We start from the raw sequence: 18,528 nt of genomic DNA, 5'->3' as shown, positions 1-18,528 counted from the left end.
AATGTCACGCAGCGGGAAGCCCCCTGGTCCCCTTGAGGGTTTAGGCTTTGGGGTCAGATTTGAGTTTGAGTCCTTGCTCTGCCCCTTGTCCGCCAGCTGAAGACTTTAGCAAGGTCTCCGAGCCTCAGTTCCCTCTTTAAAATGGGGATATCTCCCCTAGCACGTAAGAGGACTGAATAAGTAGGATTAAAACATCTGGTGTAGTGCCTGGTACGTAGAACGCACTAAAAAAATTACCTACTAATATTACTACTCAAAGATTTGAGTCACCTACCACCTTCTAAAATTGGTCTGGAATCATTGCAGCCTGGGCATTGTTGTGATGAAGGGGGAAGAAACGTGTCTCTGTCCATTCCTCCCCCTTCCCCTAAATCCCCTAGAATCTATGTAAGACAGCAGTGACCCAGTGCCATAGATGGTGTGGCCGCAGGTTGCCGTGGAGCGGAGGATGTCTAGAGTAGAAGGGGAGGGGCTGCAGGAGATCTGGTTCAGCCAGCAGGTACGAAAGCACCTGGCGAATCAGCACAGCCTTTAGGGAAGGCTGTTTCCATCAACTCTTCAACATCTCTCAGGATCTGTTCCTCAGAACACAGTTTGAGAAATGCTGTCCTTAACCCTTTCGTCCCCGCTTTTAGCATGTTACTAGTTTAACATAGGAACACATTCTAGTCACCTCTTTCCATTCTGCTGTTTATTTTTATGCATGGACAATACAGCAAAACTGCCTTTATCCAGATCGGTTTTGCCTGGCGGCCTCAGGTGTATGCCACATCAGGAAATAAAGGGGAAGCTCTTTCTGAACGGTCCAAGAGTGTTGCCCCAAAGTCTGCCCTGTAGTATTTACTGGAGGGACTCCCGCCCACCGCCACCCCACCAGGCTCCTTCCTGGAGTTCCCAACCCCAGTACATTTGAAAGGGCTCATTGGAGGAAGATACAGTAATAGCACAGCGTGTAGCAGGGCAAGAGCTGACACACCAGACAGAGCAAGTAACAGAGCACAGTTGCCTATCGGTCATTTATTACGGGGCCAAATAGCATTATTTCCTTCTGTGGCCCCTGCTGGCCGGCAGCTGTTACGGGATAAGGCAATAATCGGTGTCCGTAGTGCCTCCGAGTCTACCGAGAAGGACGGGAAGATGTTCTTCCTTAAACATTCCTTCGGTGCTTCTTAAAAGGCTCAGTTGAATTTCGCTGAGAAAGTTCGCTCACGTGGAAGCACACGTCCTGCTGCAGGATAAAACAGCGTCCCTGGAGCTCGGTGGGTCAGGCGTTGATTGCTTTGGCGTGGAAGAGTCAGATAGCGAGCGCTGAGAAATGAGCAATGAGTCGAGTGGTCAGAGCCTTGGGAGGGGGAGGGGGAGGGTGGGAGGAGGCAGGTGTCTTACTCTGTTTGCCGGTCTCCCCGCATTGAAATGTCTGGGAACGGACCTGACCTGTGCAGAACGGCTCCGTGGTGGAGGCTGGGGTTCAAGTGTATTGTTTCACACAGTTGAGCGTCGAGGCACGAAAGGCATTTCCCAAGCTGAAATCCGAGTGGCTATGAACGTGGGAAAGCTGGAAGCCAGAATGCTGTGCCGCCTCCTTCAGAGATTCAAAGTGGTCAAGGTAACAGCGTGAGTTCGTTGTCTTCGCGTGCGCACACGGCGTGGTTCTGAGGGCTGTCTCGGACATCGGGAGCCCAGGCCGGCCTTCCGTCTCGGCTGCCAGAGAGGGCGGGAGTGCTGAACGCAGCCCACAAGTGTGCCCCACCCCTCCCCCACCGTGGATTTTGTTGGGTTTCGCTTTTTGAAAATTGAATGAGTTGTCAGCATTGAAAAGTCAGCAGGAGATGCTCCAGCCCAGGGAGCAGGCCCCCCACTCGCGCGTGGGGTGTCAGCTGAGGTGGCGCCTCCGACGGCGCCCAGAGACAAAGCGGGCACCCCCCAGGCCTCAGTCCCAGACCGGCCCTCCTTCTCATTTACGTTCCTTGCCTGGTTCCTGGGGGCACCGAGTCGGCACCCAGACCTGCTATCTCAGCCCGTTGTGCTTCGCTCCCTGCTTGCCAGCTTTTTGGCCCTTTTGCTGGAAAGCAGTGTGACAGGTGAGCTAACGACTGTGCAGCACTTAGCACTGTCCTTGGCGTGTGGTTGGTACCTGGGAGGTGTCACTCCTTCTGCCATTAAGGGCAGAAAGTCCCTTTCCCCTGTTGTAGAAGACAAAGGGGAGCGGCTGAGTGACAGCTTCACCACCACGCCCCACGGCAGTGGCCGAATGGAGCTGGTGACCTCAAGGCCCCGACTCCGAGTCTGTGACGACAGTTAGGAGCCTTCGAGTTCTGCTCATTGAGCATCTCTCGTAGGCCTCGTCCTGTGCCAGGCCCCGGGGGTTTCCGGAAGGCCAGGTTAGGGCCCTGCCCAGCGGGGAGCTCACAGTCTCCTAGAGCAGACACACAGTCAGGATTGCTTCCTGTGGAAGCAGAACCTGAGGGATGGCGAGACAGGAGGACCCACGAGGGGCTGAGCTGGGGCCCAGGCGTGAGGTGTGGAGGAGACGTGGGGGAACGTGGGAATGACAAGGAAATAGTCACCGCAGAAGCCCGGTCACCCGAACGCCTGGGTGTCCCGGCATCCTCTGCAGTGTCTTAGACACATCTCATCCCCTCCAGGGCTTCATGGAGGACGAAGGACGGCAGCGAACCACCAAGTACATCTCCTGCGTGTTTGCGGAGGAGAGCGACCTGAGCCGGCAGTACGAGAGGGAGAAGGCACGGAGCGAGCTGCTGACCACCGTGAGCCTGGCCTCGGTGCAGGAAGAGTCCCTGCTGCCCGAGGGCGAGGACGCTTTCCTCTCCGAGTCAGACAGCGAGGAGGAGGGCAGCGGCGGCAGGAGGAGAGGCAGAGGATCACAGCGGGACTCGAGGTCCTTCTCGAACGGCAGTCTCAGGACTCAGCCTCACCACTCCACCTCGACCAAGGGTAGGGGCGTGCTCGGGGCGGGGGGTTGGGGGTTGGGCAGGGGGGGTGCGCGCCCTCAGTCTGAGCTGCTGCCTATCCCTCCTGGCTCTGGGGACGTTCAGTCCAGCAGACACCTGAGGATGGCCTTGGTGCTGCCCTAACTAGGGACCTGTTGGTGTCTCGTGCATCACATAATCGTAAGCTTAGGAGATGCTTGTGTGGTCTGTCTCCAGGCTGCTGGCAAGTCATTTCTCCTTGGCAGATGTTTTGTTTGTTTTGCTTTTATTTGGTTGTGCTGGGGTTCCTTTTAGTTGCGGCTCGTGGGCCCCTTAGTTGTGGCATGCATGTGGGATCTAGTTCCCTGACCAGGGATCGAACCTGGGCCCCCTGAATTGGGAGCGCAGAGTCTTACCCACTGCCCCAGCAGGGAAGTCCCCTTGGCAAATGTTTTGTTTGTTATGTTTTGACTATTAAAGGGATGGAATTCCCTAAACTTCCTCTGTCCCCTTCCCTCCAACAATCTGTGTAAGAAGCCCTTGGGGTTTTAGTTTAGTTATGGAAGACTTTTCTTAAAACACGTGGAGGGTGGTGCTGATGACAGATTTGCACATCGGGGGTCGGGGTCGGGGTCAGGAGGGTGCGGCTCGCTGCTTGCTGGTCCACTTCCCTCGTCTTAAACTGACCACATGGACTCCTTTGGCCTGTGCGGCTCTGGTCCGGCAGCTGAGCAGAAGTGCCCCTCTCGCTTTCCCCCTGCTGTGGCCACGGTTCATCCATTCTACGCCTGTCCTCCACTGCAGGGGGGTGGAAAGTCATCAGCCTTCACCCATTGAAGAAGCATCCGTCTTCCTCCCTGGGAGCTGCTGAGAGAGCCTGCCAGAGCTCTTTCAGGGGGGACAACCTCCTAGACACCAGCAGCTCCTCAGACCCCAGCGTGCCCTTGGGCTCCCACTGCATGGAGAGTCACAGCGGCGACATAGCCGTGATAGAAGAGGTCAGGCTTGAAAACCCAAAGGTGAGTGCCCACGGGGGAGGGCGTTTCCTCTAGGAAGGGGCCTGTGGCAGGTGGATGTCAGCCTTGGCTTTTCTGTGCTTAAGAATCACAGCAACAACAACAAAATCAATAATAGTAAAAGTGCCACACGCTCAGGCCGTGTTGGGGGGGGGGGCTCTATGGTAGGAGCGCAATGCGCGTTGACACACCACCTTCACGCAGCCCCCCTTAGCAGAAATCACCTGCACATTATTTACAGGGTTTTAAAATTTCCAACAACGTACTCTTTCTACTGAAATTTATTTTGAAGGAAAAATGTGTATGGCTACTTTAAATCAGTGGTTCTCACTCTGGCCCGATTTTGCCCCCCGGGGGACATGTGGCAATGTCTGGAGATGTTTTTCATTGTCACATGGGGAGAGGGTGCTAATGGCATCTTGTAGGCAGAGGCCAGGGATGCTGTTAAATGTCCCAGACTAGGCAGGGTAAACCACAGCAGAGTTACCCAGCCCGAAGTGTCAGCAGTGCTGAGGTTGAAAAACCCTGCTTTAGATGAAAAGCCAATATCATTTGCATTGTAAAATAGATCTAATAAAAACAAAACTTCCTTCGTCCATTCTGGTCAGACAGTGTTCTACTTCACAGTGTTAAAGACAGTAGAATCAAACCAATACTTTTTCTTCAGTGTAATTAGAAGGATTAAAAGGCAGTCGACACAGGAATGCCTTGTCATCATGTGATTCAGTTCACTCAGTGCTGTCCTTGGTCGCTGGAAGGTGCCTCAGATATGGCCAGGGGTGCCTCCGTTGCCCAGCACAGAACAGACTCGGGATCGGGGTGCCTTTGACGCCGTTGCTGCCGTTTGGTTCCGGCTTCACAGCAACCCTGTAAGATGAAAGCCAGCTGTGGTCAGGAGGCGAGCAGAGCCTCTGGGGACTGAGGGATTGCCTGCTCAGTTAATGACAAAATGGAGAGTGGAACCCGTGGGTGTGGAGTTCCCACCCTGCCCTGCTTCTCCGTTTCCGGTGTGGAAGCCTGAGCTTGGGTTCTATCCCTACAGCAGGAGTGATGGAGCATGGGGTGGGAGAGATTTTCTGTGGAATTTTCTAGAACCTTCTAGCTGTATCCTATCATTGGATGCCATGACTCTTTATCAAGTCATGATTGGTCTTGTTTCCACCTGAAGCACCTGCCGGCAGGCGGATCCCAGCAAGTTCCTGAAGGTTTTCCCTGCCATCCTGACCCTGCCACCCACTTTGCACCTCCTCATCAGGTCCACGTGTCCCCAGCAACACACTCCCTCCAGGCCCTACGAGTCCTGCTGCTAGCTTCCTAGCTCAAATCTTTCTAGCTCAGCTCTTTCTCTTCCTCTTAGAAATCCGTCCCCAGAGTAATGGCAGAACCTTGTCCTTCTTTTTGCCCTCTTGCTGAGAAGAGGGGCATGAACTGTCCTGTCTGGAGGTCCCTTGCTGAAGCGTGTGTTCACTTTGCTCTGCAGCAGCACTGTGGAAAGCAGGCAGATTTTCTCACGTGGTTCTCCTCCAAAATGTTTGCTTTGAAACGCAAGAGAGAACCAAAGTCTTTCTGCCACTCTTGGGCCCCTTGGATCTGTGACTCTTTCGCCCCTCGAGCCCCGCCCCCTTCAGGAAAGAACCGAGCCTCTTCCAGAGCACCGCTGCCGGCAGGGAAGTGATGGAACCCCGGCCCAAGGCGCCTCCTCAAGCGTGTTCTCATTCTCTAGAAGCGCTTCTCCAAGCAAGGAGGGCATCCAGCAAAACTGGCCATGGGACCGCCAAGTGGCCCTGAATTATGCTGAGTGATTGGCCAGGAGTGTGCTAGGGTTGGGATTTCCTTTCCCTTCAGGGTGCACATTTGGGCTTCAGCATCTTTGATCCAAAGGCAGATGGAACAGGTCCAGATTCTAAGTTCCTGGAAGCTAAAAGGAACCACGAAGAGAGAAGAGGGCGTCGCAGCAGGGGTGGGGGAGGGCACCCGTCCGCTCTCCTCTCTGTCATTCACTCGCCACTCATCCTGATCCATCGGAAGCCTGCCTCTGCATCTCCCTAATGTTCCCAGAGAGGCTGCCCGTGGCTTCCCTGAGGCGGAGGCAGAAGCGCGTCCTGGCGCACGTTCACGCCCCGGGACCCAGTATGGTGGTTTCGCCTCACTGAGCCCTGGTTTCCTCTTGCGTAAAATGGGGACCATAACAGTGAGGTGGTTGAGAGTTCTGGATGAAGAAGCCCCATAGGGTGACGGCAGGGGGTCGGCCCTCCGTCTGTGCGTTTCCTCCCTTCCACTGCGGAAGAACCAAGTAAAGATTGAGTGGATGCGGCCCCCTTCCCCGGGAAGGGCTGGAGTAGATGCCTCTGCTTTCTGTGCTGAAACCAGCTGATCTTCATAAAGTTCTGGGATCCTCTGCTGGCAGATGTCTGTGCTGTTACAAAGCACTGAAACCGTGGGGTAGTGGGATCCTACGGGGGCAGTAATCCTCTTGACTTTTCTTCTTGAAATATGGCGTAGAAATTCCGTAAAGAGGGAAAGCATACCGGCAGGAGTGGTGCCTAGCCCCCAAACCTTGCTGAGTCCATAGTTTTCTCATGCTTTTGGTCCCTGTTCTAGGAGAGTGGCAGTTCCCAGAAGACTGGGAAGCACGGCCCAGGCCAAGACAAACCCCATGAGACTTACCGACTGCTGAAACGCAGGAATCTGATCATAGAGGCTGTCACCAACCTCCGCTTAATCGAGAGCTTATTCACGTAAGGAGTAGTCTGTCTGTCTGTCTTGAATTAGTAGTAAATCCCACATCAGTAGTCATCACCATCCACAGAAATGACTTAGAGGCATTTGCATCTCTCTTCTGCTGTATAGATTCTCATAGGAGCCCTTTGTGGTAGAAAGGATTTGCAGTCTGTGTGATTTGAAAGTGTAGACATGGAGGAATATCCATACACTTGACAGGGAGAGAATGATGGAGCAGGAAACAGAGGTCACGGGGAAAGTGCATCTGCCTTGTTCCTTTAGGAATTTGGTGCTCAGGAAGGGGTGAGAGGAAACGGAGGCAGCTAATAGCATCAGCTTAGAAACATTGTTATTAATTCTCCAGGGAGCCTTTTGTTCAAACGGAAATCTTTTATGAAAACAAAAACAAAAGGGACTGTGAATGGATAAAGAAGATGTGGCACATATATACAATGGAATATTACTCAGCCCTAAAAAGAAACAAAATTGAGTTATTTGTAGTGAGGTGGATGGACCTAGAGTCTGTCGAACAGAGTGAAGTAAGTCAGAAAGAGAAAAACAAATACCGTATGCTAACGCTTATACATGGAATCAAAAAAAAAAAAAACAGTTCTGAAGAACCTAGGGGCAGGACAGGAATAAAGAGGAAGACATAGAAAATGGACTTGGGGACATGGGGTGGGAGGGCGAAGCTGGAGCGAAGTGAGAGTAGCATCGACTTATATACACTACCGAATGTAAAATAGTTCGCTGGTGGGAAGCAGCAGCATAGCACAGGGAGATCGGCTCAGTGCTTTGCGATGGCCTAGAGGGGTGGGATAGGGAGGGTGGGAGGGAGGCTCAAGAGGGAGGGGCTATGGGGACACGCGTATGCATATGGCTGATTCGCTTTCTTGTGCAGCAGAAACTAACACGGTATTGTGAAGTACAGTCCAATAAAGATCTATGAAAAAGAAAAAAAAGGGGGGGGACACGTGGAGCTTCTGTGTCCAGGGTGCTCCCTGGTTTGGTCCTTCTAACCCACTGTTACCACCACGTCCTCAGAGGCATCCTTGGGCTTCTGGGCAGCCAAGGTCAAAGCCACTCGATTGGAAGGAGCCTTACCCTTGAGTCAAGGATGTGAGTTCTCTAACTAGGGGATGGGGAGACCGCCTGTGGATACTGCTGCCTGGGTCTCCTCTTCTGTGCAGGTGAGATGGAGCTAGGTGCTCCTAATATCCCTTCTGGACCTGCCATTCTGTGAGTAGTGATACAGAAACATCACCATAGTGACTCAGTAACATCTAGAGAGAAGATACGTGAGGAGAGGAGTCAAAAGAGCTTCAGATCTGAGGGTGTCAGCGGTGGTAAACTGGAACATTCCTTAGCTGGATGTTGAATTAGCATGGAGACTCAGTGAAGACAGATTTCCATTACGGAGCTCAGTTTCTCCACCATCGGTTGTCTTGACTCATGTAATCTCTTTAGTTCCTGGTGAAAGGCTCAGAACGTGAAGCTGCTGTGAATGGTGGCTTGTCTTTAGCTAACTCATTTATCACAAAGAGAGATGATCTTTGCCATCTTAAGAAGTCATCCTTTCAGTGGTGAGACACCCTTTAATTCTCCCCTACTTTCTGCTGGATCCCATTAGGCAGGTGTCGGTTGCCTGGGTCTAGAAAGGCCTTCCCTGGTGAGACTGGGAATATTAACGGCTTATTCTGTGACGCTGCAGGATTCAGAAGATGATCATGGATCAGGAGAAGCAAGAAGGTGTGTCCACCAAGTGCTGCAAGAAGTCCATCGTGCGCTTGGTGCGGAACCTGTCCGAGGAAGGCCTTCTGAGGCTGTATCGGACGACAGTCATTCAAGACGGCATCAAGAAGAAGGTAACCACACAGACCACTGTGCGTGCTGGGTGTTTTCTTACCCAGTTTCCCACATCCTTGTCCCTCGGTTGTTCCTTTGTTGCCGATAGTTAGGAATTTCCCATTATGCCTCCTCACTGGGGCAACAGGGATTATCTCCACTTCCTGTGGAAGCGGGAAACAGAAAAGAGGAATAACCTGCTTGGATTGTAGAGCAGCCTGTGCAGCCCAAGGCAGGTGTCCTGCCCCACAGCCAGCCTTGAAGGAGAGGATGGTAATGGAGGCATATCCAGGTTCAGCTAACTAGCACTGGGAGAAATTAAGCAACATTTAGAAGGTGGAAAATTTAGGGCTTTCCCTGGTGGCACAGTGGTTCAGAATCCGCCTGCCAATGCAGGGGACACGGGTTCGAGCCCTGGTCCGGGAAGATCCCACATGCCACAGAGTAGCTAAGCCCGTGTGCCACAACTGCTGAGCCTGTGCTCTAGAGCCCGTGAGCCACAACTACTGAAGCCCATGCGCCCAGAGCCTGTGCTCTGCAACAAGAGAAGCCACCGCAGTGAGAAGCCCATGCACCCCAACAAATAGTAGCCCCCGCTCGCCAAAACTAGAGAAAGCTCGAGCACAGCAACGAAGACCCAATGCGGCCAAAAATAAATAAAGGTGGAAAATTTAGACTAAGCAGCAAAAACATTAGCCACCGAAATCTGCAGCAACATATCCCAGAGGAAATGATGTCAGCGATTCAATTAGCATGCATTGCTGGGTCGTCCAGTGAGGACAGTGGATCTCTTCTTTCCCAATGTATCTGTTTCTGTAAAGTTTAAAGTTTGGGGCCATTCCCATAGCAACTGCAGCTCAGTGGCTTTGCACATATTCTAAGGCATAAATTGTTCAGGGTCAGAGTCACTTGAGATACCCGGCTGGGCGTTGGGACCAAAGGGAATGGTGCTGCGGAATAGGCATTTGTAATTTCCTGCCCTTTCTTCTGACTACGTTTTAAATCTCTGCCTTAAGAAAGCTCTGCTTTGATGTTTTGTTTTCTTAATAAGGTGGCAAGGTCATTTCTGGTCTTTTTTACTTTATTTTTTTGAGACCTTTGAAATTTGAGAGACATAGAGCAGTACCAGAAAATGACTTAAAAAGCTCTGTTTCTACCATCCCAAGTTGGGCAGCTCATCAGTTGTTATATCTGCTGTGGGTCCCCTTGACATCACCCCTCTCCCTTCCCCAGGCTGCCTGCCTCTCGTCCCCCTGAGCGTGGCAGGAGGTCCTGGTGCTGGCTGACCTCTCTCCCTGGGGGACAACAGCCCAGCCGGTCAGCAGCAATGCCTCTGATTTCTGTTGGTCTTCACAGAGCAGGTCTTTCCGACGTGCAGCCTCCTCAGGCAGTAACTGAGATCAGGGGAATGAAATCTCCCCCAGCCTAGGAGTGGAGAGAGACTGTGTTTATGTGGACATATGGACATCTGCCGTGTCCCCCATGCCTATTTGTTTTTGTTTTTGTGGTACGCGGGCCTCTCACTGTTGTGGCCCCTCCCGTTGCGGAGCTCAGGCTCAGCGGCCATGGCTCACGGGCCCAGCCGCTCCGCGGCACGTGGAATCCTCCCGAACCGGGGCACGAACCCGTGTCCACTGCATCGGCAGGCGGACTCTCCACCACTGCGCCACCAGGGAAGCCCCCCGCCATGCCTATTTGGTCGCCTATCCATCGGTGGTACCAGAGGGAGTGGGCAAGAGGTGGGGATGAGGAGTGAGTGTCCCAGGTGAACACTGAGGGTCGATCAGTGTCCCAGTGCTGGGGGCCTCTTGCCAGGGGGTTACCACTGTTGTCGCCCATTTGCCAGCTGGAAGGGCCGCCGTATTGTACCTCTGCCTCCAGAGTAAGCTTCAGTTTCTCTGGCACCCAGAGCGTGCACTGCTGGCTGGCTCCCGCCGATCTGCTGGAGCCATGCTGGCTGGAGTTGCTGTGTCCGGCACCCGCCTTTTGCCGTTGCTCCTGCGTCCTGCCCTGTCCATCAGACTCTTGGGAAGTTGGCCCAGCCGTTTGGCTGTGGAAAGTGGGGAGCTAAGAATGCTTTGTATTTGCTCCTGGCTTATAGATTCTCTGAGGTGTTACCTAACTGTATCTCATTTGAACCTCACAAAACCACGAAAGCAGTTGGCAGGGCAGTGGGGAAGGGTCTCCATTTCCCAAGTGAGGAGCAGAAGAGATGGAGCTTTGTGTGGCCTTCGGAGTCGCTGTCCAGGCGTGGCCACCTGTCCCCCGTGACCCACCCTCTTCAGGCCATTTTGGGCATTGAAGCCTGCTGGCCAGAGTTACTTGTTTAGAAAACCTTACCTTGCTGTCTCCTGGGGCCCAGGCCTCACACCCCCATCTGCTGCTCAGCACCTTGGAACAGCTAAAACGAAGAAGGCAGCCCTAGATCCTCTGTCACTTTGTTTAGAGGCACAGCCAGCAGGAGTCCCCCGATGGCACTCTCAGCAAGGGGAGATTAACGAAAGCAGCTGACCTCTTCCAGATGGAAGCCCTCGGGATTCCCGAGGGGCTGTGGGAAATGCTCAGCTAGCAGGATGGGGTGTCGGGAGCAGCCCCCCAGGTAGCAGCCGGGACCAGTGGGCCATGACAGCCCAGCTGGCACATTACGGATGGCGGAGCTTTCTGGCTTGGGCACTTGAGGGATCTAGATGCCAGAAACTGTAAGGGCACACTTTAGCATTTTACTTCCCGTTTCATAACTGCCTTTTGGAAATGTCAGTGACAGCAGGTATGACCAGGGTTCCACCAGGGAACCGAGTTGTGGAACTAAGTCTCCCCTGGCACCTCCCCAGCCCTTTGGGACCCCCGACCTCTCTCCATAGGTGGATCTGGTGGTGCACCCGTCCATGGACCAGAACGACCCTCTCGTGAGAAGTGCCATCGAGCAGGTTCGTTTCCGGATGTCCAATTCAAGCACAGCCAACAGGCAAGTGGCAGCTCCCACGGGAATTCACAGTGACGCTGCCTCGGTTTGTGTTCCAACCTGAAGCAGTTTCCACAAAAGCCCTTTATTCATACTTTTGTGCAATCAGTGAAGTCACTGGTTTGGGGTTTATGGTTCATGATCCCCTAGCCTCAAAAAGAATCAATTTCTGGATTCTTTAAGAGGAAAAAAATCCTAACATTCTTCTTTTTTTAATTTTTATTGTATATTGGGGCATAGTTGATTAACAATATTATTACTTTCAGGTTATACATATGTGTGTGTGTGTGTGTGTGTGTGTGTGTGTGTGTGTGTGTGTAAAGTTATACACGTACCTATTCTTGTTCAAATTCTTTTCCCATTTGGGCTGTTAGAGAATAATGAGCAGAGTTCCCCTCTGCTAACATTCTTAATTCTATGCTCTCTAATAGAGTGTGGACAGAGTGCTCTAAGTCAGGCCCTATGACATGTGAGACTTGCATAGTTTATAATATAGCTCAGAACGATTGTGGTTGCCTTTCTGAGGTCTTCTCTCATTTTGTTCATAAACCACCTAATGGACTGGCAGAAAGCTCGGTGGGAGAACGTTCTCAGTTGGCTTTAAATTAGAGGTGGCGCCTGGGCTCGCAGATGTTGGTTTGTGTGACCTGCCATGCCTTGGCCACAGGGGCTTTGAGTCAGTTACCAATTAATTTCATGTCAAATTCCTGATTTCTGGCATCGATGAAAGTGTCAGCGGTCCCAGCACATTGGGCAGCCCTTCTCGTGAGGTAGGAGCTGCCCCGTAGGTGGGGGTCCACTGTCCAGGTCACCCCCAAAATGTCCAGTGCCCCGACACATTTTATCCGTTTACATCACCTGTTTGGCCCCTACAGGCAGTTGATTTGAAACCCCAGGGCCAAATTCTTGAGGACAGGCCCTGTCCTTTCTCAGCCCTTGGTTTTCTAACATCTTATATTTGAACTTCAGGGTTAAAGCGCCCCAGCCTCCAGTGCCTCAAGGGGAAGCTGAAGAAGAAAGTCAAGGAAAAGGGGGCCCAAGAGGATCGGGAGACTCTCAGCTGAATGCTTCCTCTAAAGTAGAAAGTGGACGGGTGAAGAAGACTGATGAGAAAATGGGCATAACCCAGCTGAAAAACTATCACCCTGTTGTAGGTAAAAAGCAGCTTCTTGTCAGGGTCTGTTTGTGTTTCATTTGGTCTTCTGAGTCGCTTGGTGTTGCACATCCGAGCCCTGGGCTGCAGGCAGAGTCAGGTCTGAATCAACAGCTGGGGTCGTGGGGGGCTGGTCACGTGCCAGCATCAGTTTTCCTGTCTGTAAAATGGGGGTGATTCTTGCCCGGAGTACCTCACAAGGCTGTTGTGAGGCCCAGGTGAAATTATGCCAAGTCCCAACCTGAGGAATTGTTCACAAAGATTAACTCTTTCTGCTGAATACCCTTGGGCTGGAACATTCTGTAAACCACAGAAAATCTCTGCCTTTCCTGAGCCCACAAGCCTCTGGTAGTTACAGCCACTGATGGGTTTGAGCATTCATCTAATTTTCTGGGATGCAGATCTCAGACAGGGCTCCCTCCCCTCACCCCACACCAAGCTGCTCTGACGTCAGCTTGTGCTGGGCCGGTGCCCACGGCCGGGCCTTCGTAGTTGGGGTGTAGTTGTAGTTTCTGGTCACAGCATGCAGCTGGAGGAGGAGGACGATGGTGACGGCTCACAGACTTCTGTCAGGCAGAAACGTCCTGGTGGGGGACCCGGCAACCCGGGGATTCTGAGCAGGGGAGGTCATTTGTGTGACTTCCCTTGCTGAGGGCTCCGGGCACAGGGACTTGGCCCAGACTCTTAAGGTGTCACAGTTAGAAAGTACAGATGGAGGGAGAAACCTGCGCACGAGGCAGCGCAGCGGAGCAGCACGTGCACCTGAGTGGACAAGAGGCAGCCGGGAGCTCTTTGCGCGGTCCAGGCCTGACGGCAGAGGAGGGGCCCTGCGGTCCCTTGTCCTCGCCACCCTGTTCCTGTGCCTCCCTTGGCTCTCACCGGTCTCCTGTCGCTGGGGAAAGTCAAGGAGCACTTTGTGTCAAAGAAATAAGCTGTTTAGAAGAACCTCGATTCTGGGATGTTTTGCACAGTCCCCGTCAGCCTCAGGTCCTCTTGCTGGGGTCTGTCGTGGTGGCCCCCTGCCCTTTTACACTCCGGCTCACCTCCTGCGCACTCCTCCTTCCTTGCTCCACCCCGTCACTCGGGCCAACTGGCCCTTCCTCGATTGTGCCAGGCACACCCCCGTCTCAGGCTTCTTGCATTCACCCTGGGGGGCACGTTGCCCAGGTGTCTGCATGGTCCGCTCCCTCACCAACTCAAGGATGTCCCTTAAGGCCTCTCCCCAGTGAGACCTTCCAGTCCTCTGTAGAATTGTAGCCCTCCTCTGCCTTCCTTGCTTTATTTTCTGCATCAGCTCTTTCCGTCTGATGTACTGTCTTCGGTAGTTTGTTACTGTCTGCCCTTTCCCGCTAGAAAGTAAGTCCCGTGAGGGTGAAAACATTTGCCGTCTCCCTGGCCCCTGGGATACAGTGGCACTCAATAGTTTTTGAATGAATTGAACTCAATTGAATCTGGGATTTTCAAGCATCGCCCTCCTTTCTTGCCCCAGTTCCTGGACTTGGGCGTTCTCTAGGGTTTCTGCCCAAAATGCCTCGCCTGCGGGTGATCCACATGTTTCTGTGGTACCTGATCTATGGGCACCCTGCCAAGGACACGGTGGAGAAGCCGGGCTTCAGCAGCGAAAGGAGGACGGGAGCCCCATCCTCCTCCGGGAGCAACTTGGAGGCCTCCTTGGATGCCCCACCCCAGGACGCCCAGGATGGAGCCACCCGGGAGGGTGAAGTGGAGCTCTCCACGGAGACCGGTGAGATGCCCTGGGCAGGCAGGCCCCAGTGGGGTCCAGAGGGGAGTCATGGTGGTTCCTTGTCCTTATGACCTGAACCGGCTGAGTCCCCTATTGCCCTGATCCAAACAAAGACATAATCCAAGCGTCCTGAGCCTCCGGGCTTCCTGCCTGACAAGGAGGGTGTTGCCCTAGTTCGTGGTGAGAGGGAACCAAGACCTACTGGGAGGTGATAACAGCATCATGACCGGGGACCCTGTCTCAGGACTGACCCCTGTTTTCTCCCAGTGTACGTGGATGAAGCCTCGTGGACGCGCTACATCCCTCCCGTCCCAGTCCACAAGGACTTTGGCTTCGGCTGGGCTCTGGTCAGTGACATTCTCCTCTGCCTGCCCCTCTCCATCTTCACCCAGATTGTGCAAGTCAGCTACAAGGTACTGGTGACTCCCAGGCTTTCTCAGGGGCTGGTCCCTCAGCTCCATACCAGAGGGCCTGCACTCACCTGTCAAGAGAAAATGCTTGCAGTTGCCTGGCTGGCTGGGTGGCTCGATAGATAGATAGATAGGTAGGTAGATAGATAGGTAGGTAGGTAGATAGAGAGAGAGAGAGAGAGAGAGAGAGAGAGAGAGAGGCTAGATAGATAGATAGATAGATAGATAGACAAAGAAAGAAAGAAAGAGAAAGGCAGACAGAATAGATTGGGTGGATGGATGGATAGATGGTGAGTCCAGGGAAATATTTCAAAGACTTGTTCTTCTAGATCAGTCAAAAGACAGACAATTATGGTATAGCAATAAAATATATTTTTACAAATTTGGTAAATACAGAAAAAGGAAGAAATAGAAATTACCATAGAAATGCTATAACTTCATCACTCAGAGGTATCACTGCTAGTGTTTTTGGTGCATTTTCTTCTAGTCTTTTTCTTCCTATGCCATGTTTGTATGTAATGCATGTGTATATATGTGAGGTCTTCCTTTTTAAAAAAAACTGAATTGAGACCATACTGTATTCACTCTTTTATGATCTGTTCTTTCCACTGAACAATGTATTGTATTTTCCACATCGTTGCTTTACCTTGATATTAAGTAAATCCATAGTATTCCTTCTTATGCATGTACCCTAATGTATTTTAACCACTACTCTATTTTTGGACATTTAAGCTCCAGTTTCCTGGTGGTATAAGTGACATGCTGATGAATACTTTTTGTTAGATGTATTTGTGGGCAGCTCCAAAATTTTTCGTCTTGGGTTAAGGATAGAAGTGGAATCCCTGGCTTTGAAGGCAATAAGCATCCTTCATCCTTTTTAAATTTTTAAAATATGAATAAATATATTCCCCTATTGTCCTCCAGAAATGTTTTAGTACTTTGCATGCCCACCAGCAGTGAATGAGGCCACCTGTTTACTGTACCCAGCAGTGTGGCAGATGGGTTGGAGGGGAGGGGCGTCAGGACTGAGAAATGTGGGGGGTTTGGAGTGACAGGCAAGAGGGGGCTCTCTTCCTGTGGAATGGATGGCCAGATTCTGCGAGACCACAGCCTGGAAAGTAGGGGTGTTTTTTTCACAATTCTTGCCATTCACCCTGTCCTTGAGGGTGAGCTGAGCCTGAAAATCACCTCTCAGGTGGACAACCTCGAGGAGTTTCTGAACGACCCTCTGAAGAAGCACACGCTGATCCGCTTTCTCCCCAGGCCCATCCGGCAACAGCTTCTGTACAAGAGGTGAGGTCCCTGCAGCCGACTCAGGGCGGCCGAAGGTCCTGGTAGGCCCCTTGGAGTTAGGCTTCTGAGTAATCGTTGACCAGGAAGAGGAAAGGTTTCTGCCTGCCAGGTTGTAGCGACCCAAGGTCATTAATTCAGCCACCTGTGCCTTCTACATAAAGCACAGAGGCAAATGCAGTGTGGGCTGGGACATTTTAGTACTTGCTTTCAAGGTTCTTTTAAAGTAAAATCTGCTGACAAAGACTGCAGGTAATGAGGTGGGTCTTTCCTTTAATTACTTCTACTTTCGAACTCAAGCCCCCCAAGTAGAATCAATGCCCCGTTGCCCTGGTTGGTGTTGGGATGAGGGTTCTGGGTCTCAGCACGGTTCAGGCCCGAGGCCTGTCCTCAGGGTCCCACAGGTCGAAGAGAGGAGAAGAAGCAAGTCACATCACCCCCTCACCCCCGTGCAGACCCCCTGACGGCAGCTGAGAACCCGCCACCCCCCTCTTTTCCAGACGTTACATTTTCTCGGTGGTGGAGAACCTTCAGAAGCTGTGCTACATGGGGCTGCTCCAGTTCGGGCCCACAGAGAAGTTTCAGGATAAAGATCAGGTAACAGCCTCCAGGCCCAGATGAAGGTGGTCCTGATGCCTAAGCGCAGTTTCCAGACACCTCACCCGGTGCTGAGGCTGAGGCTCTCCCCTCACCCCATCCGGTGTCTCCCTCGTAGGTCTTTATCTTCTTGAAGAAGAACGTGGTCATCGTGGACACCACCACCTGTGACCCCCATTACAACCTGGCCCACAGCAGCCGGCCCTTCGAGAGGCGTCTCTACGTCCTGAACTCAATGCAGGACGTGGAGAACTATTGGTTCGATCTGCAGTGCGTCTGCCTCAACACCCCGCTAGGTACCATCCATCTTTACTGGGCTCGCTGTTTTCCCTCCTTTCTGTGGGATAGCGGGAGTTAGAGCTAGAAGAGACTGGAAGCCACCTGCTGGTTTTCCGACTGCCCCCCAGAGGCCTGGAGTGTCCTGGAAGCTCCCTTAGAAAGGGCAGTGGTGGGCCTTACCTGGGAGGGCCACTAGCCCTCCACCCCATTGAGCCCACGCAGCTTCGCTTTTGTCTTTATTCTTTTGCTCCTTCAGTAGGTATTTATTGAACACCTTGTGTGTGTCTGTCTTTTCCCGCGCCCGATCACACAGCAACAGGACTTATGCTGTCTTGGCAAAGACACAGCACACAGAGATCCAGAGTGTGATAAGAGCTGGGGAGGAAACACACTGGGTGGTGAATCGAGGGTGTTTTACTGGGCTGGTCAGGAGCGGCCTTTCTGAGGAGGAGACTTTGAGCTGAGTTCTAAAGGGTGGGGCCGAGCCCGCCGTGACCAGAGCTGACGAGGAGCATCCCAGGCAGGTGCAACAGCCCCGAGTGTTGATGGAGAAACAGAAGAGGCTGGTGTGCGTGGGAGGGGAGTGGCAGCTGATGAGATGGAGAAGCAGGCAGGAAGCAGACTCTGGGGCCTTGCAGGACACGGGGAGAGTTTAAGTTTGTTCTAAGAGCAGCGAGAAGCCATTGGAGGTTGTAAGCCAAGATCTCAGGTCTTTCAGAGTTGCCCTGGCTGCTGTGTGGAGAACAGACTGAGAGGCACCAGAGTGGAAGCGGGGAGACCAGCTAGGGGCTGTGATTCAGGTCCAGGAGAGGTCCGCTGGTGATAGTGAAGGACAGAGGACAGGCTGGGAGGTGTTTAGGAGGAGGGACTGACCAGACTGTCCAGTGGGTCAGATGACTTGGGCTTTGAGTTAAGCCTTGGCTTGTTTTTTCTTCTCTCTCTGGAACATCCCGACCTATGTTCACCTTGCAGATGGCCACTCCTACTTCAAGCATTCTCTCTCCGAGAAAGCCTTTCCAGCATCTTTACTGTCATCTGATGTCATTCTGGGAATTCCTTGAGTACAGGGAATTTGGCTTGTATCCCCAGCGTGTCTCAGAGTGCCTGGTACATAGGTGACATCCCGTAAATGTTTGTGGAATGAATGGAGGGTTTGTAGAAGGCGTTAGAACCTCCAGTCTTGTGCTCTTTCCTCTAAGCCAGTTTTCATCAGTTCCGTTCTTGCCACCTGTCCCAGGAGGAAAAGGACGCCACAGTGCATCTGCACCCGGGAGAGGACTCCCTCTCTTCCTTCTGTCACAGAGCTGGAAGATCAAGGTTACACTTTGATTTTTGCAGAGCAGGGGCCACATGTTTATTGGGTAGAACTGTTTAATGCCCATACGCTAATGAGCACTCGTAGAGGTACTTGAATGGGTCCAGACAAATTTTAGAATCAGTGTTTTGTAGAATCCTCTGGCATCAGCAGTGAGCTAGGCTTTTACCAGGGCAGATTTTAAAGTGCCCTAACTCCCCTGCATTTTATACCTAGATAAAAATTTGCGAACCAGTATGTTATTTGCACCAGAGTTTTTCAGGCTT

At 52.3% G+C, this 18,528-nt stretch overlaps 1 protein-coding gene across 1 annotated transcript in view; it reads left to right on the top strand.

Moving 5' to 3' along the window:
* GTF3C1 (general transcription factor IIIC subunit 1) overlaps positions 1 to 18,528 on the top strand; it is a 72,517-nt gene that overhangs the window by 27,355 nt on the left and 26,634 nt on the right. The window contains exons 8-19 of the mRNA XM_032604117.1: positions 1,491 to 1,606; positions 2,646 to 2,955; positions 3,735 to 3,949; positions 6,548 to 6,684; positions 8,379 to 8,532; positions 11,374 to 11,477; positions 12,444 to 12,628; positions 14,117 to 14,371; positions 14,639 to 14,784; positions 15,977 to 16,074; positions 16,572 to 16,668; positions 16,787 to 16,964. Of these exons, the coding sequence (XP_032460008.1) occupies positions 1,491 to 1,606; positions 2,646 to 2,955; positions 3,735 to 3,949; positions 6,548 to 6,684; positions 8,379 to 8,532; positions 11,374 to 11,477; positions 12,444 to 12,628; positions 14,117 to 14,371; positions 14,639 to 14,784; positions 15,977 to 16,074; positions 16,572 to 16,668; positions 16,787 to 16,964 (1,995 nt within the window). The remainder of the gene's footprint in view (positions 1 to 1,490; positions 1,607 to 2,645; positions 2,956 to 3,734; positions 3,950 to 6,547; positions 6,685 to 8,378; positions 8,533 to 11,373; positions 11,478 to 12,443; positions 12,629 to 14,116; positions 14,372 to 14,638; positions 14,785 to 15,976; positions 16,075 to 16,571; positions 16,669 to 16,786; positions 16,965 to 18,528) is intronic.

The sequence above is a fragment of the Phocoena sinus genome, chromosome 15 (assembly GCF_008692025.1).
Source record: "Phocoena sinus isolate mPhoSin1 chromosome 15, mPhoSin1.pri, whole genome shotgun sequence".
NCBI lineage: Eukaryota > Metazoa > Chordata > Mammalia > Artiodactyla > Phocoenidae > Phocoena > Phocoena sinus.
Note: the sequence above shows the minus strand (reverse complement) of the source record. Positions and strands in the feature narration are given on the sequence as shown.